Raw genomic sequence first — 26,687 nt, 5'->3', positions numbered from 1 at the left:
AATACAATCCTCATCACACAAGGAAGAACAATTATATCAAAACTCAACTCAGGGTACATGTCATTTCTTCCAAGAAGATGGGTTCTAGAGCTAGGCTACCTGTATGTACTAGCTTAAGGGCCTAAGGGTCTGGCCTGGTCTCAGTAACACAGATAGTGTAGAGGTCATTTGGGCCATTGGCCACCTCCAGTTCTGATTGTGGGAGCTTGGGGGAGCTTCTGGCTATAAGGGTCATTTAGATCACTAGCCATCTCCAGTTCTGGTTGTAAGAGCTTGCTATGGCCTAGAACAACAGACTGTCAATCACTTCCAGTTCTCAGCTTTCTGAGTTTCTCATCTGTTCCATTGGAAAGACAATCCTGTGTGCATAACAGTCCTGGTTTCTCTGGAGATCTGTGGGCTTCAAGGACCTTCGTGCTGTGCTCCCAACGGTTGTCCATCTCTTACTCGTCTCTTCTGGCAGCTTCTGCCTCACTTCCACGACCTTAAATAGCTTTTATGAATCTTAGGGGTCACTTTGTCTTCAAGGTTTCAACTAGGGAGACATGTATAATTGCATCCATTTGACAAGGGTCACAGAGGGTCAGTGGCGTGTTTAAGGTTTCAGAACCAGCAAGAGACAGAAATAGAACCCTGTCTCCTAAATCTTAGGATTTTCTGACAATAGCTCAGAGACCAGGGCTAAGCCTAGGTGGAGTAGTTAAAATTATTTTTTGGACTCATGCTGATATTGACTAAAAGCTTGATATTGTTTCCAATTAATTTTCTTATTCCTGAAAAAACCCTAACAAGCCAGAGGATGAAATAGGTTGATCTGTTCCATCACCCCATCTGAGTTTTACCAGGTGCCTTTGTTGTGGAATACTATTTTAAGGTGTGTTACTTTTGTTTATGTTGCATTTGTTTAACTCTGTGAAGCTGTGTTACTGCGCCTGTCTAAAACACCCGATGGTCTAATAAAGAACTCAACAGCCAATAGTGAGGCAGGAGTGAGAAATAGGCAGGACTGGCAGGCAGAGAGGATAAAGAGAAGGAGAAATCTGGGAGAAGGAACAAGAGAGAACTAGCCAGGGAAGGAGGAGGACTCCAGGGGCCAGCTACCCAACTACAGAAAGACCCAGAATTACTACAGAAAGAGTAAGATTTACAGAAGTAAGAGAATGGGAAAAGCCCAGAGAGAAAAGGTAGATGAGAACACTGACTCAGGGTAGTAGATGAAAAAGTTACATGTCCGCCAGGTGGTGGTGGTGCACACCTTTAATCCCAGCACTTGGGAGGCAGAGTCAGGCAGATCTCTGTGAGTTCAAGGCCAGCCTGGTCTACAGAGTGAGATCCAGGACCGGCACCAAAACTACACAGAGAAACCCTGTCTCGAAAACAAAAAACAAAAACAAAAAAAAAAGTTACATGTCCTGGATCCTTCTCTCTCTCGAATTACATACAATTCCAGAAGGATCCTGATACATAACAAAAGGAGCACAGGAATGTATTGGATTTATAATTTTGGAAGCTTTATTATCTGAACCAAAAAGGGAAGATACAAAAGTTGCTTTATTTACCAAGCAAAGGAGCAGACCTACATGGAAGTGTTGGCTATTTTTTTCTGAACTGTTAGATCATAGGAAGGTTGACCAGATGGCTGAGTTTTATATCCTGGTCCATCATTTTCGAGGCTGCTGGATAATGTAGGCCCTCTTCAGCGGAGCGGCCTTCTCCAGGGCAGGTGTGGGTTTTTGATGTGCTGTATGAACTGTTGCTGGAAATTTGTGGTTGAGCTAAAGGTGAAAAGGGAAGAAGAGATAAGCATATTGAATCCATTGAGTTATGAAATATTACAATAATAGAAAACAATACAGTTGGTTAAGTCACAGTTTTCTTTGCTTCTCTGTCGAGACCTTCCTTCCATAGTACTTCCAGTCTTCAGCCCACGGAAGTAAGAGTGTGGGTTACATTGTTGTTTCCTTCATTAGCTTTTAATTTTGTTTGTTTGTTTTTCGAGACAGGGTTTCTCTGTGTAGCCTTGAAGCCTGTCCTGGAACTCACTCTGTAGATCAGGCTAGCCTTGAATTCACAGAGATCTGCCTGGCTCTGCCTCCCGAGTGCTGGGATTAAAGGCGGTGCGCCACCACCGCCTGGCTAGCCTTTAACTTTTATAATCATAAGAACATATGACATATATAAGTAAAAGTCTAGGCTAGCTTTGAACTCGTGATCCTCCTGCCTTAGGCTTCAAAGGGCTGGGATGAAAAGCTTGTGCCATCACACCAGGCTATATATTTGTTTTGAGGTCCCATTTTGAAAAGCAGAACTGGTGACTCATATCTGTGCGAGTGCTCTGTAATATAGCAGTGATTCTAGCACTAGTGTATGTAATACATTCATTATAGTTGAAGAAGGATGTGGAGACATTAAGGAGAGGTTCTGAGGATGGGAAAATTCTTTAATCATCAAACAATCAGGAAAACGAGCCTTTGGAAGAAGTTAGAAAGTGTCAATTTATTCATTAGGGCAATGCATTTTAAAATATATATATATTTTTTTTTCCAGAAAAGAGTGTGATGGTGGCCATTCCACCTGGTTCAGATGACACAGCCTGGTAAAGGAACACTGAAGAGTAGCTTACTAGCTTCAGGTGAAAACAATTCTCGTTAGTTAGCTGTGAGGAAGTGCATTGAAATAAACACAGTCTGAAATTTTCTGACAGTGAAAGATATTTCCTATCAACCAAAGATCCCGTGGGATTTACATTCAGTGCAGCTTAAGATGGCGAGGGTTCAGAGCTGTGGGGTGATTTGCACCCCTTTCCTAGGAAGAGTTTGACTCAGTGACCTTTGGGTCTGTTCAGTGTTGGGTTACCAAGCTCATCAATATTCCCCAAAGTACCTCAAGACACCACTGTTAGCCAGCTGGGAAGTGGGCCTTGGCTCGCTAGGCATTTAATTTATCACTGTTGAATGTGAATGTCCTTGTTTTGACCCTCAAACTAAATAAGAGGGGAGACAGACTGTTAGGACTCTAAGCACACTGATTGGGTTCTTCTAAACTAGGGAAACATGTGCCTTCCATCTCTTCTCAAATACCCCTGGCCAAGCTATGATGAACAGTGACTTTCACTTGAAACTTGACTCTGAGAAGTCTCTTCTTGGTCATTAAATGCACATGTGTATACACACACACACACACACACACACACACACACACATACACACACACACACAGTATAGAATTATGAAAAATTCTTAGTGCTTTACTTATAAGTATTTTTCTATTTTTGTCTTTTACAACAAGCAGATACAGTATATACTAATTAACCCCAAGGATGGTCCCCTGCTAACATTCCAGCAGAAGGGATCAAAATAATTTAATATTGATTATAAGTGTTGCTTTAAAGTGTGAAAAGAATGGGGGACTTTTTTTTTAAAGTCAGAGAAATTATCATTTGTGTATATGTGTTTTGTACTACAGTAAGGGAGAATTTTATGTTTTGTTTTTCTTTTAACATTAGAGCCCAAAGGAAATTTCGGAGGTCACCGACTTTAGTGGTTTATTTCCAGAGTGGGCGTTTTTTTAGCTTCATCTAAAATAGATGGGTTTTTTCAGGTTGATTTTAAATCACACTAAAAAAAAAAGAAAAAAGAAAAAAATCACAGATAGGAAGGAGAATGTGGCAAGTTACTGAAGGTCAAATGTGGGGCCCAGGGTGAGGAAAGAAACAAATGCAGCCCCTGCTAGACCTGCTGTCCAGGCAATCAGTCAGGATGAGGAGGGCCAAGACAGGAAGATGGGACAGGAAGGGGAAAGCCACAGCTGTCATTGTTCTTCAGGTGTGAGAGGCGACAGGTGGAGCTAGGTAACCGGAAGGGAGGAACAGCTCCAGAGCACCTTGTTTCTTGACTTAGCAGGAATTTGTTAGTGGCCATGTCCTGGATGATCTCAAAGAGCTTAAAGGGCTCCATTTCTGGGGGTGGTTTTATAAACTGTGGTAACATATGATAGAAAATTGATCATTTTATCTATTTATGAGAGTGTTTTACTGTCCAATACCTTTAAATGTACTCCTATTGTTGTACCATCACCACTACTACTCATCTCTGGAACGTGGTCTCCAAGCTGAAACATGGCACCCATTGTCTTAGTTGACCAAAAGCAACTTGGGGAGGAAAGGATTTATTTCCTCGTACATCTCCAGGTAAGTCTATCACTGAGGGAAGTCAAGACAGGAACTCAAGCAGGGCAGGAACCTGGAGGCAGGAACTAAAGCATGTAGATGTAGCCAACCGTCTTATTAAAATAAGAAACACAGAACCAATGTAAAAGAGAAAGCTGAGAGGTCAGGGCTCAGAGCTAAAATCTTATCTCCTGTGGTGCTCCTACCTCCCCGAAAGAGAGCTACTTCCTGTGTGTATGTCTTTAAATAGTCTTTCTGTTCTGCCTTCTCATTGGTTGTAAACCCAAACACATGACTGCCTCGTCACTGCCTGTAAGTACAGCCCTCCCCGTCTTAAAGGCGTATGTCTCCAATGCTGGCTGTTTCCCTGAACACACAGAGATCTACCTAGCTCTTCTACCAAGTGCTGGGATTAAAGGCGTGCGCCACCACCGCCCGGCTTAGATATCTTTTATAAGTGGAATTCAGGCAGTATATTTCTCTTTACTTACTTCAGTTAACATGATATATTCAAGGTTCATTCATGTGATAGTCCTTGTCAAAATTTCCTTCCTTTAAATGTGAGCAATACTGCATTTTATACCACATTTTGGTTCTCCATTCATCAATCCATAGATATTTGGGGAGGGGTTGTTTCTACTTTCAGGCACTTGGGAATGATGATACAATGAACATTGGTGTACAAATGTCTGTTAAAGTCCTTGCTTTCAAGTTGTGTGTGTGTGTGTGTGTCTACCCCCCCCCCCGCCACCACACACAAAAAGAATTGTAAGAGAGAGGGAATATGAAGTTGGGTGGGAAAGGAGGAAGGGGAAGATCTGGGAGGAGCTGGGAGAAAGTAATGGATATGATAAAAACATACAACATAAAATTCTTTTTTTTTTTTTTGGTTTTTCGAGACAGGGTTTCTCTGTGTAGTTTTGTGCCTTTCCTGGATCTTGCTCTGTAGACCAGGCTGGCCTTGAACTCACAGAGATCCACCTGCATGAAATTCTTAAATGATACATTTTTAAAAAATAAAATAAATCTTGAGGAAAATTAGTTTAAAATTCTTAAAAATGCAGCAAGGAACTAAACAGAGAGTTCTCAAAAACTGAAATGTGAACAGCTGAGAAATATATATATATATTGTTTTTTGAGATAGAGTTTCTCTGTGTAATAGCTTTGGCTGTCCTAGAACTTGATTTGTAGATCAGGCTGGCCTGGAACTCACAGACCTCCACCTGCCTCTGCCTCCTGAATGCTAGGATTAAAGGTATGCCCCACCACCACCGGGAGAAATGTATTTTTAAATGTTCAATATTCTTAAGCCATCAGGGAAATGCAAATCAAAACTACTTTGAGACTTCATTTTACCACAGTTAGAATGGCTAAGGTTAAAAAATGACAAAAGAATCTGGTGTGGATGTGGGGAAAGCAGAACACTTGTCCAGTGTTCTTGTGGGAGGGTAAACTGGCGCAGCCACTATGGGAATCAGCGTGGAGGGTCCTCAACTATCTAGGTAAAGATCTACCACACAGCCCAGCTATACCATTCTTGGGCATATACCCAAAGGGCTCTGCAGTCTTCTACAGAGACACTTGCTCATCTATCCTCAATGGTGCTGTATTTACAATAGCAGGAAATGGAAAGAGCCTAGGTATCCATCCACTGGTGAATGAATAAGGACAGTGCAGTGCATTTACACAATGGAATATTATTCACCTCTTACAAATGAAATTAAGAAGTTCATAGATAAATTTATGGAGCTAGAAATAACCATCCTCAGTGAGGTAATCCAGACCTAGAAAGGCAAATGTCACATGTTTTCTCTCATATGTGCATGCTGGCTCTGAATCTTTAGAGATGTGTGTTTCATTTCTAATACCATTTAAATGTTAGGAAACTAGTATGGGGCCTGGAGGTGGTCTTTCAAGGGAGGGAACTAGAATACGGTGATATAAAGGATCAAGAGGAATAATGGAACAGGAAGGGTTAAATAGGATGGAGGATGGGAGGGCAGGGTAGGAGGGGAATTTAGAGAGTTATAACTAACACTAAAGAACTTTTGAAAAAGTTATATGGAAACTTGATGATGTAGAGTCTCATATATGTGTGTGTGTGTGTGTGTGTGTGTGTGTGTGTGTGTGTATAAAAGATACACCCCCCCCACACCTCCTACACATACAAAAAGAGTTGAGTATTCTGTAATAGGATGAGGGGAGCCAATGCCCCTACTAGACATTACAGACTAGCAAATAAAAAGCTGAGTGCCAAGAATGAGTAACCTATTTTAAGGTTCTTAAACAGTGGGGTCCCATAGGTCCCCAAATTGGCTATTGCCATTGCTCTTGGTTATCCCCCAGAACCTGATAGTAATCTCTATTGGTGAAGATACTATATGCTTGAGTCACAGAACGTGCAGAAGTCAGATGGTACTTACCTGGAAGCTTAGTCACTTTTGGCTGATTAAGCTTTCATAGTGCTTGAAGGTGATATACACACTACTGGAGAGGAGGAAGTAAACATCAGTCTTACCCAACTGTGAGCCCAGTGAGTCACTGTAATACCTGGCCTGGCAAGATATGCCCACTGGTGCTGTAGTGGCACAAAATGTCAGGGGAATGACCAAATACTTTCTGATTGAATTTAAGGCCTTCTCCACAAGGTGGAACCCAAGCCTAGCACCATTATCAGGGCCAAGAACCTGGGTCTAGCCAGCTTATATACCCTAGGGGGGAATTTACTACTATTATTCTCATAAACAGACACGGCATCAAAACAACTCCCAATGACTTACTGCTATATCCATATCTCAGAAAAGCTTCTTTCTTCAATTAATGGAGACCCACAACTAGTCAAGGTGCAGAGGAAAGAGACTGCAGCATGCTCAGTCCTATGAGAAAGCTACATCACACCCCCTCTTCCCAAGCAAGGCTCAGGCATCGTCGCGGAAGAAGGGGCGGAGGGAATGGTAAGGAAGCCAGAGGATGACGGAAGCGAAACAGCGATTTTCAAATACAGTGGGGCAGTCACACTGTGAACTCACAGCAATTGTGAAAGCATGCATAAGACTGGTACAAGTCTAAGCCAGAAAACAAATCCTAGCATGGACGGGGGAGGGAGACCTAAAGTTCTACCCCTACCTGAAGAGCAATTGATAGCTGCCGGAAGGAGGGTCAGTTTTCTTTAAGGGTGTGGTCTCTGGTAGGTTAACCATGCTCTAAGGGATGGGCCTACAGTCAAGAGTGTCTGGGCAGCACAAATTGGATTCCATGGGTTCAAAAAGACACAAAAATGGGTGGTTGGTGGGTGGGGGAGGATCTGAGAGGGGTTGGGGAAGGAGGGTGAGTATGATCAAAATGCACTGTATGAAATTCTCAGAGAATTAACATGACTAGTATTAAAAACAAAAACAATGAAAAACAATTGTTAAACTAAAAGTGTGTAGGTTTGGGGTGTGGACACCAGAGCTGCATGACAATTTTTAATAATACAATGACAGCGAGTTAAGTTCTCCTTTACATATGCCCATCCCCATCAGCAGGGACATTCTCACGTAGCAGTGACAATTGTGGTGCTGGGGCACACCTGTAATCCCAGCATTTGGGGTAGTGTCAAGAGGCTAGCCTGGGCTACAGAGACCATAAATAAAATGGTCAGTACCTAAGTGCAGGGTCTTTGCTATGGATTACATGTCATTGGAGGTACTGAGATTATAGTTTCAAAACTGAACTGGAAACCAATAGAAGCCAGTTTCTAGAATACAGTCTATAACCATCTATATTTTAGTCTAGCATCTTATCTTGGGAGAGTTCTAGAGTTTTAATCATTGGTCATCATAAAGTGACAGTGTTAGTAGAATGAAATTTGTTTCTTATCTGAGTCACTAAGGTACCTCACAGAACACAAGAGGAAGAACTCAAGGTTGAGTTGTGTGTGTGTATGCACGTGTGTGTTTCGTGTGTGTATCTCTGTGTGGTTTCTGTCTCATAACTTCATTACAGAGGTGACATCCTGGACATGAAAAACACATCAAGAGAAATTCCTGTGTTGAGAATTTTCCCTCCTTGTTGACACCTGTGAGTTCAAAACCCCTATTTTTAGTTTCAGGGAAAACAGCCTAAGAAGTCTGATCAAAGCTTGTCTGCCCGGAGCTCTGAAGTAAACTCTAGCTGGAAAGAGATGCAGAGCAGGTTCTGCTGTTGAGCTGAAGTGTGGTGGTCTGAGCGGATGCCAGCTCGTCCATCCATTTTCCTCGGCTGTTAAGTTCCAACTCCAATGTTGGTGCTTACATTTCCACACCCTATTAAGCAAAACACTTAAAGCCATCCACACACTCCACATCAGTGACATTCAAGGGCACTCCTATGGAGATGTTAATCTGCAGAACAAGAGGAACCCTCCTAATTTCACAGATGCCTTTGATAGTTCTCTTTCCTAGGATCCCATTTCACAGGCAGCTGGGCAACTTTGGCCAGTGGGTGACCCAATGCCTGGCAATTTGGAAAATGTCACCGAACTTTAATCAGACTCTAATATGGCACCTCTACATAACATAAATATTATTAATGTTTAACCAGATACCTTTGTGTGGTGACAACTCACTATCACCGCCCCCCCCTTAAAAAGAGAAACTTAAAAGCAATTATGTAACATCTCAAAAGTCCAATTGCCTTTGAAAGTGGCCAGTTGAAGATAGTCTTGACCATGTCTCCCAGATGTTAGCACAGAGAGCATCCATGTTACACAATGCCTTTCTACAGTGACATCAGGCAATGTGTGCTGCCACTGGACGGTGCGAGTATTCTGTGTAGGGGTGGAGAGGTGGGAAGGACTGACAGGAGAGGCAGAGAAGGAGGAGAAGCAGGGTGGGGGAAAAGAAAGGTCTATATGGGAAATCAGTGGGAGGAGAATGCCCAGGCTGCTCCTCATCTAAACTAACCCAGTCCCAGCCCTCTGGGGGAGTGTTTTCAATCTCCCAAGGCTTAAACCATAGATTAGTAGACAAATGACTTGAATGGTTGGTGAGGCCTTATGGGAAGTGGTTATCTTAGACTGTTATAGATCCAAAATCAAGATCATAAATACCAACCAGCAAGCCGGGTGGTGGTGGCGCACACCTTTAATCCCAGCACTTGGGAGGCAGAGGCAGGCGGATCTCTGTGAGTTCTAGGCCAGCCTGGTCTACAGAGCAAGTTCCAGGAAAGGCGCAAAGCTACACAGAGAAACTCTGTCTCGAAAAAACAATAAATAAATAAATAAATAAATAAATAAATAAATAAATAAATAAATAAATACCAACCAGCTGAAAAGTGAGAAAGGATGTTAGCAAATACAAAAAGCATGGCTCTCAATTGTGCTCCTGTACTGCTTCTGACCAGTCATTAGGTCTTCATGGTAGTGTGGCCGAGGAACCACTTTTCACACAAGGGGAAAACATCAAAAGAGGTGTAGATCTCTACTTTTTTGGTTTGGGACAGGGTCTGTCTATGTAGTCCTGACTGTCCTGGAACTGGCTATGTAGGCCAGGCTGGCCTTGAACTTATGGAGATCCACCTGCCTCTGCCTCCCACGTGCTGGGAATAAGCATGTGTGACATCACCACCTGCAGATTCCATTTTATCCTTACGTACCTGTGTGTGAGAGCGCAATGGAAGACAAGCGAGGCAGCGGCCTCAAAGGGATAGGCGGACTGTGGTCGAGGATATCTGATCCCCTCTCTGGTCTCTGTGTACATGCACATCTGCCCACACAGACAGACAGACAGACACACATATACACACATACACAGACAGACAGACACACATACACATATACACACAGATACACAGACAGACACACATACACATATACACACAGATACACAGACAGACAGACACACATACACATATATACACAGACACACAGACATAGGCAGGAAAACAGACAGACAGACAGACACACACACACACACACACACACAGGCATGGCTCTTTCTAGAACTGAGCTGATGCTTCCAAGATCCTGGTTTTGGCAACACAATGCTTCAGAGTATGGCCCCCTCGGCACACTGATACCTCACACTGGGAAAGCCTAGTAGGCAGCAGGTGCAGGAGGGGCTTCCACTAAAGTTGTCTTTCTGCCCAAAGGCCAGACCCCTTGGGACATTCTCTGTTGCTGTGAACCTCTCTCCCAGATATCTCTCAGCCGAGAAACTGATGCAGACCTCAGGAAGGGAGACCAGAGTTGACCACAGAGCAGACCTAGTGCAGGCTGTCAGCTGTTCTAGACTGTCCAGTCCTCTAAAAGTGATTTCTACTCGGAGTTGCTCACCTTCTCTGCTTCCTTCCCCTTTACGCTACAAGCGTGTGTGTGCTCCCGCTCTGTGCTGGGCTGTTGGCTAGTCACTTTTCTCATTTAGCTCCTGGGCATGCAATAAACTTCTAGGCCTTCCTCTGCTGATCATCACTGGTTTATTTCAGACTAAATGCTGATTCTCAGAAGTGTGGGAGAGACGTTGGAGTCGCCCTTACAATTGCAAGTCTTCATTAAACAGAGGCAAGCCTGTCCTGTTCCTTCAAGTTATGGGTGAGCAGAAGAAAGAGAGTGATTCTCTTTATCACCCTTAGGATAAATGCACTTGCTTCCTCAAACTGGAACAAGGGTGCACCAAGTTTTCCTACAGAGTTTGGTGGGATGGGGGGTGGGGCCGGGGAGCCCGGTTGGTGGGGGACACACACATGGATGGACAGACACACAAAGGATGGGGACAGGGATGGGACCACCCAGAGTCCCAAACTCCAAATTGCTGTTTGCCCAATATGACATTTTTGAGCTGTTTGACCTACTTGGGGGAAATTCAAGCTCTAGAAGGAAAAATAGTAGGGGTCACCATCTTTAGAAATGTGGTTTACTAGATGAACCCAGCTGGTGTCTGGCTGCCTTCAGCCCCCAACCTCTCAGTACTCCACTACCCACCATGGCCACAGATCAAGTATTTCCCATGGAGATGCTGAGGTACGGAGGAAGGCCAAAATGGCTGGAGTCTCGACACATGCGCTATCTCTGTAAACGATGCCAGTCTCTGAGAACTATCTGGGAGGGCAAGGAAAGTTCTGCACAGTCAGCATCATGGTTTGCACTTCATCCCTTACCTTGCTTTGAAATGATTTATTTAATAGACACTTTAGGGATTTGGGAGAAACAGCTCTTCTATTTAAACTATTTTATGTTTCTCTAAGTGAGAACAGATCGATTTCTTTCACAAGGACATCAGACTCACAGGCTGGAAAAATCTCAATTAGTCATCAGCCCGGCTCACAGGGGCCACTTGACCCACTGGGGAAATGCAGAGTGAGAGTGTTGTGTGAGTCGCCTCCTGGATGGCTCACCTTGTCCAGTGTGTCGTTCAGAGCATCCAACATCTGTATTTTGGCAGCATTTGAGATGGCACTGTGAAGATGAAAAGGAACTTTAAATAAGATCCGAAGCTCGGGGCTGGGAATGTAGCTCAGTGGTTGGCAGAGGGTGTACCTGGCACCCGCAGACCCTAGATTCAGTCCCCGGCACCGCCCCCGCAAAGTTACTTATTGGATTGGGGAGATGTTTTGGCCTAACTTTATAACATCAGGTCATGGTAGAAGAAGCAGGGAGGAAAACAGCCCCAGTGTTGGTAAGCTTCCAGGCTTTGTCTTAGGGTTTCAGTCACTGTGATAATCCATAAGCAACTTGGGGAGGAAAGGGTTAATTTCATCTTACACTTCCAGGTAACAGTCCGTCCCTGAGGGAAGTCAGGACAGAAACTCAGGCAGGGCAGGAACCTGGAGACAGGGACTGAGGCAGAGGCCGCGGAGGAATTGCGTACCGACTTGCTCCTCATGGCTTCCTTATCTTGTCTTCTTCTAGCACCCAGGACCAGTAGTGCAGGGAGGCACTGTCCACAGTGAGCTGGGCCATCCCATATCAGTCATCAGTCAAGAAAACGTTCCACAGGCTTGCTTACCAGCCTGTTGGGTGGGTGGGGTTTTCTCTACTGAGTTTTCCTCTTCCAAAATGACTCCAGCCTGTGTCAAGTGGACACCAAACTAGCCAGCACGTGGTGGCGATTTTCTTAAATAGGTGAATGGTGATTTCAAAATTTTGAGGCAGCTATTTTTTAATTCAGGGGATTTGCTTTGTCATAGAGCATGTTATGAAAAAGGCCAGATGAGGGGCAGTATTTTAAAGAGGTGGCCAGGTGGCTACAGAGAGGAGAATGGGTAGGATGTGATGGGAGAAACACTCCAGTCCGTGTCCCAGAACCAATATTCATCACGATGCTCACCTCTACCCAAGCCTGACTGCCTTCCCGGAAATTCTTGGGGCCTTGGTTTGTCCCCAAATAACTTGTGGAGGGAGAACTATAAGCGATCCCTACCTTGTTTTCTCCAGTCCTGTTTTTTTGGTGTGTCTTTCCAAAACGCCCATTTCTTGTTTTTTGGAAATTCGCATTCCTCCGGCTTTCACTGGAAACAATAAGCAGTGAGCACACGCACGTTAGAACAGCTTTGTTTTCAGACAGGACTCCCATCTAAGGAGAGCTTCCAAATTTCTACAGAAAAAACTTTTATCTAAGCAACAGAGTAAAAGAAAAATAAAACCTAAGGAAACCAGGGCAGGGAGGGGAAAGGCCCGGGGTTTGCTTTTTTTCTGCTCAGAGAGGTGGGATCGAGGTTGAAAGGGCAGAAGGTCACACCTTAGATTTAGGAAGAATAACAACACACTCCCTCAGGCATTTAGCTGAAAAACATTTTTTCTCTTGTTATCAAACCAATTACATTCTTCAAGATAGCAACCCATAATTACAATGTGACCCCTCTGTTTTCCCACAAGATTAAAGCTTTTGCATGGCTTGCACTTCTGTTTTTTCAACCGAAGTTTTCAAATGCCAGATTCTGAGAGATGAGCCAAATTCCAGGGTGCTGACAGACATTTAATTCAAACAAAGGGCTTTGAATTCCAGGGGATAGCCACCTTCATCTCAGACCCCAAATCTCCATGTTGGCTGAGCTCTGAGGTTCTAATGAGTAATTAAACTGTATTAATAGTCATGTCATTCAAGAGTTCAATTAGTGTTAATTAGGCTACAGACGACCTAAAAGCAATTCAAGTGTTTAACAATGTCAGCTGAAATCAGCTTTGGAAAAGGAACAACTCGCTTCAGATTGCAAGTCAAAACAAATGTTTTCCTCTTTTTTCAGAAAAATCACACATCTAAAATCTGACAAGCTCAGATGAGAAGTGGCTGGCTACCCGGATGTTGATTTGTTTGAACCTGATAATTCTCTTTGAGGAAACGCCACTTGGGCAGTTCTCTAAAACAAATTCCCATAAGGTGAAAAGTAAAGAAAACCTATTTTTCAAGCCTTTGTGTGCTGATTTTATCACTGTTCTTATAAATAGTAATACTTAAATCTTTTGATAGGGCCTACATGCAGAAGAAATCAAGAAACATGAAAAGATTTGTGAATCCCTGTCACCATCCCCTTCCAGCCTGAGGACAATCTCTCTGGACATTGCTAAATTCCAAGTTCCTAGTTCCTAGACTTCACCCACAGATGTTAAACACATTATTTGTTTTAAATGGTAACATAAGATACTAACTATTCCCTATTTGGTTCATCCTGCCCCCCCCCAACCATACATTTTATAGAATGTTCTACATTTCTTTATCGTTATCTGTCTTCTTCTCTTCCTCCTCCCAGCCCCCCCCCAAGACAAGGTTTCTCTATGTAGCCCAGGCTATCCCAGAACTTGCTCTGTAGACCAGGCTGGTCTCAAATTCAAGAGATCTGTCTGCTTCTGCCTCCCGAGTGCTGGGACTAAAACTGTGTGCCATAATGCTCTTTCTTCTTAATATCTTTTTGCAGTTCCATCATGAAAACCTTTTGTGTTTGCATAGCCACTTTCCTAATGCTAAAGCATCTCATGCACTTCTAATTCATAAACAACGCTGTAATGAGTATCCTTTTTATAATATAACTTCACACTAGCACACGGCTATCTGTAGGATGTATTTCTAGAAGTGACTTTGCTAGGTGCGTTTGGAATTTTGCTAAATCTTGCTGAACTGGCCCTCACAGAGGTTGCCTTAGTTTACAATCTCATCAGCTACAATGGCAGCGATTGTTTCTCCAGTCACAACGAGCTAGAAAATATTTTCTCTTATCAACCAGTAAGCTAAAAACTAGAACTATAATTATACACATATTGTCTTAGTTAGCTTTCTATTGCTGTGAAGAGACATCATGACTGTGGGAAGAAAACATTTAATTGGGGTGGCTTGCTGTAGCAAGCGTTTTGGTTGGGACCGTCAGCTCACAAATAATGACAGGAGACTTACTATTAATTATGAAATCTCGGCCTGTGCAGGGGAATCCATAAAAAGCGGCCACAGACTCCTCCCCCGTCTTCTTCTTTCTCTCTCTCCCTGCAGTCTCCATAGGCCTAAGCACATTCCCCTCTGTTCCTTCTCTTAATAAACTCTTATAGTGGGTTTTGTTGTGCCTCGTGGCTTTTCTTGCATGGTAAAAAGCACTGCTTAATGAATAGCATTGTGCCGCGTAAAACTACCATTGGTGCCGAGATGAAGCAGGGCCTCCCAGCACTCTGCATCCGGGACCCTGTACCAAGGTTTGTTTCATCTACGATCTACAATCTACAACTGCTTGCTTTTTCATTTGCCTGACCGTGGGACCACTTCACACAATACCGGCTGCTCCAGTTGGTGAGTTTGACCTTTCCAGTCCCTAGCCATTTCCCAGGACTGCAGCGTGAGATGTATTTCTTGCTATCAGACCCCAGGGGTGTCCTTGGGCTGCGCACACACCGACTAATTCTCTCTTGATGAAGCACTGATTGCTGTTGGACCCTCCGGAGGGGGGGGGGGGAGGGTTCCCTGTGCTACCTACGTATGCCCTGGCCCTTACCCTTCTCTTGACAAAGAATTGGGTCACTTGTGCCAATCCACAGATCCTTCCTTGATCTTGGGGACACCTGAGATTGTGGTCTTGGATCACATTTGTTTGTTTAGTAGTTTATTTTTTTCTCTCTGCCGCAGCTGTGGGAAATAAGGCTTTTTCCTCTTAGTCCCACTCCTCCTCTGAAAAATGCCTGAAGTATCCCTCAGACAACAATAAACATGGCCACATAACGGCTCCTTGGACCCCGATATTTCACAGGAATTATCTAACTTCTGCCAGAGAACGGTCAAATGAAGAGTTACTTTATCCCCAAGCTTGTTACCTAAGCTCTGAACCCTCCCTTTTTGATTCTTTCTCTCCTGCCCACATGCTCCTAGCCATTCAATCTGAACCCGAGGACTCTGTGACTCCAAAGAACCTCCGCCGCCGATCTGACCTCCGCTCCCAGTCTCCGGTATTGGGCGGGCCGCTCCAACCGCCCAACTCGTCTCCTGCCTCCACTCTTCCTGTCCCTCGTTCTCAAGCTGCCCTGAGCAGCACAGACTGGGCTAGGAGCAGGCTAGGATGCATGCAAATGAGTTTCACCAAACCAATGCGGCCCACCCACCTGGAGCTGAGGCGGTTCATGATCAGGACCCACACTGGGATTATAATAGCCTGGGTGGCTCTCGAGCTAGAGACCAGGTTATAACCTGCCTCCTGGCAGGTCTTCCTAAGGCTGCCCTCAAACTAGTAAGCTATAAAAAGCTAAAAAAAATGTAATTCAAGATAAGGAATAAAGTCTGTCTCATGTCTCCCAGAGCTTCCCTGACATCAGGGTTAAACTTAAGCATCTGGAGAGGGGTTCCTCCCACAGGCAGAGGTCTTAGCTGTGGCATTCAAGGTGTACCATGGGAGAGATGAGAAAGCCTGTAAACAGAAGTGCACACTGCTGTACACGATAGCTGACTGGCTGCCTGACGGCTTCCAGGTCTCTGTTTTAATTGTGGTTAAAAAAAAAAAAAAAAAAAAAAAAAAAAAAAAAAAAAAAAAAAAAAAAAGCCACTGGGCTCATGCGTGCCCTGCCCCATGAGGGCCACCAACTAGGCTTTGTCCAAAGTGCCACCAAGAGGACACTGGTCAGCTGACTGCCCCTGTGCACCTTGTGGCATGGGGACATCAAACAGAGACCACCCTTCCAGCTGATCTCCTAGGCTTGGCCATGGGCTCACAGGGAACCCAGGATAGCTAATCCACCGTCAGGGTGACCCATTTCTTTCCTTTTGGACACCGAACCACTTACTCAGTCCTGAGGGAGTTTTGGGGTCCCACCTCTCCTTCTCATTTCCCTGTTGTTAGAGTAGGGGCACAGCCTTACCTACCTCATCAGACCCCACCACTTAATTGTATTTTCAGGGGCATCCCTCTCCCCCCATGTTTCTAGTGGTGCTAACCTGCCCTGTGCCCCTAATGGACAAGATTTTCTAGCTAAGGCAAAAGCTTTTATTTCGTTTGTTCCTCCCATTTGCCTTACTCCAGACTCGTCAGCTTCAAGACACTCTCCTGTCTCTACTGACCCTATTCTGCTACATCAGCTTCCCTCTGGGTCTCTAATAACATATCCAAATCTCCTAATTAACTACTCAGCTACTTGTTACAGGACCACCATGGAGCCAGAGGCCAAGGACCATCAAGTATACCCAGGCAGTAAGAAGCAGTAACAGTCCAGAGGTATTTACACCCCCAGACTCAAAAGGGTCTTGACTCTGCTAAACTACTAAAGAAAACAGGTGCCTTGAGGTTTGTCTTAGATAAGGCTTATTTCAGGTAAAAATTAAAAGCATGTTCTAAATCTCTGTCTCTGTTTCTGTCTCGGTCTCTCTCTCTCATAGAGCACTAAACATTATAATATCATGGCTACCAGCTCAAGATTTTAAATTCCCTGTAGCTGCTTCTTAACATGTTTAAAAATTCTTCTGAGCTCCAGAGCCAGCTTGAATCCATCTGTACAGCCCCTTGTCAGACCCAAGCAGACACAGAGCCCTAAAACAGTGAAAGATGCTGGATGATTCCCAAAGCACCAGAGGACAATCCACTACCTCAGGATGTCTGGCTACCCCAAAAGCTCCCTCCCTTACCCTCAAGAGTTAACCAATGCCCACTGAATCAGCAAGAAGCAGTTTCAGGAGACACAGTGCCCCCATTCCCGTTCACCTGCCATTTTTTTTTTTATAATAAGCAAAGAGTCTGGAATGTTGCTACATGACCGTACATGCGCTGTCTAGTAGTCAAGCAAGAGCCTTAGTAATCCTGGGGACTTATGTCCTACGTAATCTGTGTGCTGCGTGGTCACATAATTTGCGCGCAGCGTGATCAAGTAATCTATGCGCATGCATGGCATAGCTATGTAGTGTGCACACATATGTGCGTGTGCAAGGGAATCCATGAAAAGCGGGTCACAGACTCCTTCCCCCTCTTCTTCTTCCTCTCTTTTCATGCACAATCTCCATAGGCCTAAGCACATTCCCCTCTGTTCCTTTTCTCTCTCTCTCTCATCGAGACAGGGTTTCTCTATGTAGTTTTGGTGCCGGTCCTGGATCTTGCTCTGTAGACCAGGCTGGCCTCGAACTCACAGAGATCCGCCTGTTTCTGCCTCCCGAGTGCTGGGATTAAAAGCCCTGCTCATAATAAACTCTTCTAGTGGGTTTTGTTGTGCCTCGTGACTTTTCTCGCATGGTAAACAGCACTGCTTAATGACTATCGTTGTGCCGCATAAAACTAACAAAGGGAGCATAGGAAGGAAATACTGGACAAAAGCAATACCGAAGAGAAAAAGAAAAAGAAAACCAGCTGGGCAAACTCCAAGCTTTGTATCTCCATGTCTGATGTTGAAACACTCTTTGGATCTCCAACTCTGTTCAGCTTTGTTGACTACAACATACTTTTTTCTCTTGGGCTGGTTCTATCCCACAGCTCTGGCATCTCTGTTAGGATACTGCCGCACTCCAGCTGCATGATCGCACATGTGCAGTTCAGGAGCTTGACAAGGGGTCTTGCGTCTTACGTCATCAGTGTGCACTGGTGATTACATAGGTGCAGCGTGATCATGGAATCTGTGCATGCATGGCGTAGCTCTGTAAGCCCGCCTGCACCTTAAAGAGCTGTGACTCAGACCTCACCCTCTTTCTGTGTTCTGTTTCCTCTTCCCCCACCATCTTTCTCTGCTTGTGCTCCTTCCCCAGGCCTGGTTCTCTTCCTCCTAATAAAGCTCTGATACTGGGTTCTGTCGTGACCATGACCTTTCCGTAGGGTAATCAACGCCGCTTATCATTCTTACACTAACATCTTGGGTTCTCCAAGGCAATCCAGGCTTCAACTTCATAGCTTCACACTACAGCCTCTCTACTAGGACTGCATTCAGGGACATCTTGACACATGATTGGCCTCAGCAGCATTTCTTAGGCACAGAGGCAATTTCTATAACCCGTTTCTTCTGTCCTTAACTCTAAAGTCAGAATCATGTGCCTGAAGTTGCCAAGTTTTCCTGCTTGCTGGGACTGGAACATGGCCCCCTTGTTCAATTACATCTTCACCAGCTTTCTGTTTACCACCCTTCACTGCCAAAGCCTGGCTGGTTTTGAGCTTGCTCTCTATATCAGGCTGGCCTCAAATTAAGAGATCTGCCAGCCTCTGTCTTCCAAGTGCTGGAATTAAAGGTGTTCACTGCCACACCCAGCTCTAAACTTTTCTTAAATCCTTTTCCACAAGTTGGAAACTCAGCTGGGTGAAATCTGCCTGCCTTTGCCTCCCAAATGCTAGGATTAAAGGCGTGTACCATCGCACCTGGCTCTAAGCTTTTCTTTAGTTCCTTTTCACTTGTTGGAAATTTAGCTGAGTAGAATCTTGCCCTGAGGTCCCTACTCCCTTTATTCCATTTCTTTTATCTCCTTGAACAGAGAATTTAGCTCTATTCTAATTCCTGGTGCTCTTTTTCTCCTCAAAATTTTCATTTTGTTAATTTACCTTGCTCAGCTTGCTCCTTTTCATTATTAATCTTCATTAGCCTTACCACTAATGACTATAGGACAGTCTATATTAGGCTGTTTTGAGATTTCTTCTGCTAATGGAATTAATCCGAAACTCTTCACCTTAGCCTCAGGCAGACTCTTTGGACAAGGGCAAAAGGCAGCCACTTTCTTCACCAAAATATCATAAGAAAGATCTCTAGGCAACATATTAAAGTTCTTCTTCTCTGAAACCTCTTGAATGAGTCCCCCATAGTTCAAATGACTCTTAGCACCTGTCTCCCATGCTCCTCCTAGTATGTTCCCTTAAGCAGTGCTTAAAGCATTCCACTGCTTTCCAAAACCAAAGTCCCAAAGTCCAAATTCCTCCAAGCAAACACATGGTCAGGCCTGTCACAGCAATACCCCACTTCAGGTTCCAACTTTTGTCTTAGTTAGGTTTCTATTACTCTGAAGAGACACCAGGACCACAGCAGCTCTTACAAAGAAAACATTTAATTGGGGTGGCTCACTTACAGTTTCAGAGGTTCAATCTATATCATCATAATAGGGAGGATGGCAGCATGCAGGCAGATGTGGTGCCGGAGCTGAGAGCCCTACATCTTGCAGGCAACAGGAAGTCAACTGACTGTCACACTGAGGGAAGCGTGAGCAAAAGAGACCTTAAATCCTGTCCCCACAGTGACACACTTCCTACAGCAAGGCCACAGCTCCTAATAGTGACACTCCCTTTGGGGGACATTTTCTTTAAAACCCCCCCCCCCCACATACACATACACACATACACACACACACACATACACACACACACACACGTGTGTATATGGGAGTATACAAGAGTATGTCAAAACATGTACATCTATGACTATTTCTGAACTTTCTGTTCCATTAATTTGTACAGATATCACTATAAGTGTATTAGTAGTTAAAGCATTTTAGTATACTCTAATAGTTTGTCTTGTTATATTTTATGTAAAAAATTATACTATCTATTGTTTATTTTTTACAAGAACTTAAACATTTGTCAATTCCCTATAAAACCTTGTTGATGTATTTTTTATTTATTTATTTTTTTAATTTACAAGGTATTTTTTTGAGATACAGTATTACTGTGTATCCCAGGGTTGTTTTGAACTTGTGAACTCTCCTGCTTTAGCCTCCCGAGAACTGAGATTACAGATGTATACCACCATACCTGGGTAAATTTATGGATGTTTTTAAAGGGGAAATTTGTATCCTTGTCCTCCTGGTGGCTCTGTATCTGAGGATGTGTGGGGTTTTCTATTGTTTGCCTCTTCTCAGACCCTTGGAAATTTGTCCAGACCAATTTTGTACATTTATGGTTAGGTTCATCCTTTATGAGCATTTTGTCCGTGTTGAGTTGATACTGCTATTGTAAATCAGGTCTAATCTTCATGCCCAAACTAAGAAGTTGAAGCTGAAAAAGTTAACTGAATATCAGTAAGCTTATCATAATTGATTTTATACTTAAGATGTAGCGAATTCTAGAATTGCTTATTATAGCTTTCTATAGATTCTCTAGGATTTTCCAGGTGAAAAACAGATGTAACTTATAAAGAATAATATGTCTCCTTTAGAAAAATGTTAAATAGTGGTGATTGTGAACATCTTACCTTTCTCATTTTTAAAGTCTAGTGTTTCCTTATTAAATTTAATATATTCTTTGGGTGGCCTTTTTCTATATATCTATCTATTTACATACATACACATATTATAAATCTTTCATTACATTTAGGGAATATCCTTCTATTATGATTCCATATCATTCTATTATTTGAATAGATATTGGATTTCAACACATGCATTTCAACATTTATGGATATGGTCATATGGGTTTTTTCCTTAACGTAGAGCACTGTTTTTGGCACTGCTAAGTTCATTTGAAAGGCCTCTGAGAGTCTCCAAGGGAGAGTCACTAGAAAGAGGGGAGGGAGTTGGGTTACAGCAAGAGCTGTGGAATCCAGTAAGACTACTCACTAGTGGGAGGTGAGGGTACCATCACCAAAGTTCTGAAGGGCTATGTGTCATGTTGGGGATCGTGGGAGTCATAAGGAAATGCTGTGCAAAGTAGGGCATCCCCACTGCCCCGAAGTCATGAGACTGCTGTGATTGGCCTATGGGTTGAGTTTGTCCTCCAAGGGAAAGTGGTCCTCAGTGTGGTGATAATGGAGGAGGAAATGACAAGTGGTAGGGCCTCCTGGGAGATCCTTAGGTCAGTTGGGATTGGCCCTTGGAAGGGATAAAGGGACCCCAGTCAATCTTCCTCTTGCCTTCTGTGGTTGATTCTATCCCTGTGGTACATTAGTCCTGCCTTCTACCATACAGTCCTCACCAGAGAGCCAGTCTCCAGAACTGGGAGCTAAAGAAGCCCATTTCACTCATAAAGTTAGCCTGTCGGAAGTATTTCATACTCATGGAGAGCAGACTAATAAAGTGACTGTGAGCTAAATGCCTAGTTCTCTTTCAGACTTGGTTTCCACCTCCCTCAAAAGGGAGTAAGTCCCACTGTTCAGAGGTACTCTTGAGAATAGAGATACATAAACCAGACAGGCAAAATGACTCAGTGGGTAAGGATGCTTGCCACCAAGCCTGATAACTTGAGTTTGGTCACCAGGACCCATATGGTAGAAAGAGAGAATGGACTCTTGTAGAGTGTCTTCTCACCTCCAGTGCGTGTGTGTGTGCTGGCAGGGGCGGGGGCAGGGGTGGGGTGGGGTGCATCACTCATACATATAAATAAATGTGAAGTTTTAAAAATGGAGAATACTGAAAAAAAGATATGCAAACCTTTGGTGCATGGTAGGCACTTGATGATTAGTAGTTGTTACTATTTAGATTTATTTTGGGTTGCTCCAGAAGGGAAGGGCAGAGTAAATATCAAATAAGGAAAGTGTCAGAATAGTTTGTGTTAGTGTGAAGCACGTTGGTGGTACAATGGTCAGTGCCCCTCAACATACTAGAGCAAGGGAAAGAGGTTCGCCTGCCATGAGCATCCTAGGAGGATTCGGGAGAACTTAGCAGAAATTGAGTCACACGGTCATTGTCAATGAGGTCCTTACTGTGATCCTCACCCTGCTAATCTACTGTGAAAAGAATATCCATCACTTGCCTCACTTTGGAAAGGGCATAAGCACTCAACAGAGAAACAAACACCAAAGAATAGTTTGGAAACCCACACTGCAAGAGTTCTTCATTTTCAAGAATAAAGCAAAGACATTTAGGGAAGACAGAAAATATCCCCATTCTGCGAGTGGATGTGCTGGTTTACAGAGTAAGGCCCTCACAAACTTGGGGTGAATGAACCAGTTGGAACCAGTTTATGGGAGGGTCATCTTCAAAGCTCTGCTGGAAACACTGGTCTCACAGGATCTAGACAAATCACCACTATAGCCCGTGACAATCACCCTGGCCTGTTCTTGATACGACGGATGACTGGAAGGTCTTTCCAAGGAGCCTGTGTCTAAATCAACCCTTTCAAACTTACATGCACCCCCACTTCAGCTTCATATCTGGACTGTATTTTCTCTAGAATATTTGTGTAAAAAACTAACTGCAGTTCAACAAAGTAAAATGTGACTGTGTTTACTATCTTAATGGAGAATAAATGCAAAGTTGAATATAAATACAGTAAGATTTTTCAGGACGTTTGATGAATAAAATGAACTAGAATCTACAGAAGTATAAAATGATGTTCTTTTGGGTTGTTTTGCTAGAAAACCAATGTTGATACAGGAGGACTGAAACTTTCCCTTCCTGTCTTGGGCTAGAGCTAAGTTCTTGTGGTAGATTTCATGGTTTGTAGGTTTTCAATGATGGACCTTATAGTTTCAAATTATGCATAATTTCCGGTTAAGATTTTTTCCCAGTATTTGGTAGAGAATAGTCAAGACGAAAACCAGCCTGTGAGAAAAATTAGCCCCTTTCCTTCCCTAGACCATGGGAATGTGTATATGAAAGCCAGAAAACATGAAGTTCGTGCCAACTCTGTTTTACGGCTGGAAACTTATTTGAAGATATAATTAAGAGGTCAGTGCTTACAGACTGCCCAGTGTACAGTCAGGGTTGACTCGTCAGCGAATTTTTGGTGGCCAATCAAGACCCCTGGAAAATTCTCAAGAGAAGAGACTTTTTTAGAATTAGAAAATTTTGTCACAAAGCCAATTATTTTCCAGTCTCAGGGCTGGGTGGCATTAGTAGAGTCTTTTTGCTGCTCTGCCTTTTAGTTTGCTCTTTTGTGATGCTTCTCTGCAGAGCGTCATTTATCTGTAAGGCTGCTGCCATGTCTAGAACTTTCTATGCTGTGCAGGTGCAAGGTTGACTCTGAGTGAAGGGCCGCTGCCCTTGCGGTCACCAGCCCCTTCTCCTCGCTGTTTTGGACAGTGGCTCTCATACACTTCTCTGTCCTTGCTACTCTGCACGAGTTAACCAGCTCGACTGAGAAAAATCAAGGCTTCATTTTGTTTAGTTTTCATGTTTTTTTTTTTTTTAAATTAATTTTTTTAGGACAGAATCTCACTGTCCTAAAAAAATTCTCTTCTCACAGAATCTCACCAGCTGGCCTGGAATTTTCTTTGTAGATCAAGCTGAGCCTGGATGCACAGAGATCTGCCCGCCTCTGCTTCCTGAGTGCTGGGTGTGCACCACTGTGCCTGGCCTATTTTTATTATTTTGATAGAATGTCTTTTATGTATTCTTTGACAAATATACATACATACATATATACATACATACACATATATATATGTATATACACACACAGTGTATCTCATACCCACCTCCAACTATTATAGCCTTTTTATGTGTATATGTCGTTATAGTGTGTCCTTATTAATCTCCCTCCTTCTCGGATCTATGCCGTCCCTCCCTGCCCTCCATTTTGGTTGTTTTAAATGACACTGGTCCTTAGGCAGTTGACCACCTCTGGGGTTCTTCATGATAACCCTTCCTCATAAACTTTTCTCTTTTCTTCACAAGCCAGAAAATGCCTCTTGCCATTCACAACTGACCCTCTGCACATTTCTGATTCCTTTGACTTAGTCAATTTAAGAAGTGCTGGACTGGAGATGACCTGAGGAGAGACTGTTAGTCTTCCTATTCATCTTGCATTTCACTTGCCTGGACCACCTCACAAAACTTTGGTATTGCAAGTCGGGTGGTGGTGGTGGCGGCGGCGGCGGCGGCGGCGGCGGCGGCGGCGGCGGCGGCGGCGGCGGCGGCGGCGGCGCACGCCTTTAATCCCAGCACTCGGGAGGCAGAGGCAGGCGGATCCCTGTGAGTTCGAGACCAGCCTGGTCTACAAAGCGAGTTCCAGGAAAGGCGCAAAGCTACACAATGAAACTCTGTCTCGGGGGGCGGGGGGGGGGGAAACACACTTTGGTATTGCTGATCATGTAATGGGGTTCTTCTAAAACTAAGAGAAAGGCAAATTGAAACAGCAGGAAATTCAAAGTTATGCTTCCCAGAGCCCAGGCTACTTCCTGGTTAACATTCTCTTGTCTTAGGGCATAAATGTAAAATCAACAGTGGTGTGATACAGTACATTAATACACGTAAAGGAAGCTCTCAGCACACATGCGAGTGGGGTGTGTGTGTTATGGCTGGCTGATTTCTGAGTGGTTTCATTCACAACTATGCTGGCAAGCACTGGTGTCCTTTCCCATCGCAATTGTTTTCTGTCCGGACTGCCGGTGAGGCTCCCACATCTGGGGGCCTTGGAGTCCAGAAGGATCATTCTGCATTCTGCTGACTACAGTGGGTTTTACGAGGCCTGCATTTTAAAGGGGTCAACATTCAAGTGTCAGGTCCTTTATATTCACAGTCTCTTCTCACCCACACAGTAGCCTTATCAGATTGATGTTATTTATTTTCCCTTTTCACAGGTGAGAAAACAGAGGCTCTGAGATGTAGATTGAAAGTGAAGTCCAAGCCCTACTCTGTCAGGTTCTAACCGCCACGCCTGACCTTCCCACCATATGGTACTAGCTTCCTGCTCTCAGACATCTGTATTTTGCTTCTAAATATCAGATGAAAATTTAATAGAATTTTTGGCATCTTATTAGTTTTGTTCCATAACTAAAAATTTGCATCATTGCAAACTGGTTCCTAAAATAAAAAATATGGAGAACCAGCTGAAGGGTGAAGTTTCTTTGTTCTCTTGAGCTCAGTGGGAAAGCAAGTCTGCCTGCATCTCCATTCCAATTATCCCAAACCTCTTATCTGCGGTGTCACAGTTCATAGTAATTCATTGTCATGCCAGAGGCATTGTGACATGCTTGATGGAGTCACGGTGTGCTGTGTACACAGAGTAATTAGCAATCATTAGTGACGGGGACAGGAAGTTCCGGCTGGTGGTGTTCAAACTTGCGCTTTTTAAATTGGCTTAAGCCAAAGGAATCATTTGTCTAAGTTTAACTTTGTGCATAAATGTACTGTAGCAAATCGGAGTTTTCAGCTGGAGCATTTTCTGAAAGACTGGCGTGGAGGAGCAGGAGAGCGGTGCATTTCTTTCCATCTGTGCAATGGGAGTTCCTGTCCTAACACCTGTATAGACAGCCCCCCCCCCGTTCGTTTGCATCAATACCTCTCCATTTTTAATGTAAAAAATTGCTAAATTCAACAAGTGTAGAATGTCAGTGGACTGACAAAAGAGATTGGACATGGTGTCTAGAGCAAGCCAGAAAACTCTCGTTCTACTGGGCTGCCTTCCAGAATGCCCTGGGTCTGGATCAGATCCCCACCCTCGCAAAGCCTGGGCCTGTCATACCTGCCTGCGGTGAGAGGCCGAGACCTCCTCTTAGAGGTAACAAAGAATTATACAAATAACTGGGTTTCTAAATGGAGACAGGCAAGCACAAAGCAGCCAAGCTTTTGAGATGTCAGGAGGAAAGGACAGCAGTTGGAAGGATGTAAAACTGACTAAAAATAGGCCTGTTCATGCCAGCCAAGCTATATAAACATATGCTTAGTTGCGGGAGAACCAGTGTCGATATCCCACAGAGTCGATGCGAATAGCATGAATTTAAAAACAGGAGACACTCTAGATGTTAGAGCCCCTCCAGTCCCTGGGTACTTACTTACTAAAGAGTGCTCCTCAGCTGGTGGCCTGATAGCATTGCCCAACCCCAAAGACTCCAGAAGCAGAAACGGGCACTGTTCTCTGCACGGAGTCGGTATGAAGTCAGCTAACCATGGGTGCCTTGCAGAATCTGAGTGTGAGAGGTGGAAAACGGAGTGGGGTTCCCCAAGGTGGTAACTCACTCAGGTGAGGGTGTGTCCCGGCTGATCTACAGCCGCAGAGGAGCTCAGGCTGCCGGAAGTGAGAGCACCAGTTGTGGGCTGACAACCTTGGCTCCGCTGAGGTGCTTCTGGGAGGACGGATGGGGGCGAGGGAGCAGCTGCGGGAGCCAGGTCAGGTGTGTGTGGGGGGACCTACCTGCTGGAGGGTGGCGCCCTTTCAGCGGCGACAGCGGGACTCGCACTTCGTTTGCCATAGTGCCTGTGTGCCTGTGCCTTCCTGGTGCTCTGGAGGCTGAGTGCCAGAGGCGGCCGCCTCACCTCACCTCACTAACGCT

At 44.2% G+C, this 26,687-nt stretch overlaps 1 protein-coding gene across 2 annotated transcripts; it reads right to left on the bottom strand.

The window, feature by feature from the left end:
* Window positions 1-1,494: 1,494 nt before the first annotated feature.
* On the bottom strand, window positions 1,495-26,687 carry Dapl1 (death associated protein like 1). 2 transcript variants are annotated; one of them, XM_037204804.1, is made up of 4 exons: window positions 26,190-26,362; window positions 12,547-12,634; window positions 11,522-11,582; window positions 1,495-1,775 (listed from the first exon to the last, which is right to left on the bottom strand). In XM_037204804.1, coding segments are annotated over exons 1-4 (264 nt in total). In that variant the 5' UTR covers window positions 26,191-26,362; the 3' UTR covers window positions 1,495-1,661. The 2 variants fall into 2 exon arrangements, with proteins under 2 accessions (XP_037060699.1, XP_028740916.1); XM_028885083.2 differs by lacking the exon at window positions 26,190-26,362 and adding an exon at window positions 26,549-26,687 and having other exon boundaries at window positions 1,534-1,775.

This window comes from Peromyscus leucopus, chromosome 4, assembly GCF_004664715.2.
Source record: "Peromyscus leucopus breed LL Stock chromosome 4, UCI_PerLeu_2.1, whole genome shotgun sequence".
NCBI lineage: Eukaryota > Metazoa > Chordata > Mammalia > Rodentia > Cricetidae > Peromyscus > Peromyscus leucopus.
This window is presented reverse-complemented; position numbering and strand designations above follow the sequence as displayed.

Excerpts from the sequence above, each read along its gene's own strand:
- Dapl1 (XM_028885083.2), bottom strand. The coding sequence starts at position 26,606 with ATGGCAAACGAAGTGCGAGTCCCGCTGTCGCCGCTGAAAGGGCGCCAC. Across the intron at positions 12,635-26,548 it reads AGGGCGCCACCCTCCAGCAG|TGAAAGCCGGAGGAATGCGA; the intron begins GTAGGTCCCCCC and ends TATTGTTTCCAG. Across the intron at positions 1,776-11,521 it reads TGAACGACACACTGGACAAG|CTCAACCACAAATTTCCAGC; the intron begins GTGAGCCATCCA and ends TTTCACCTTTAG.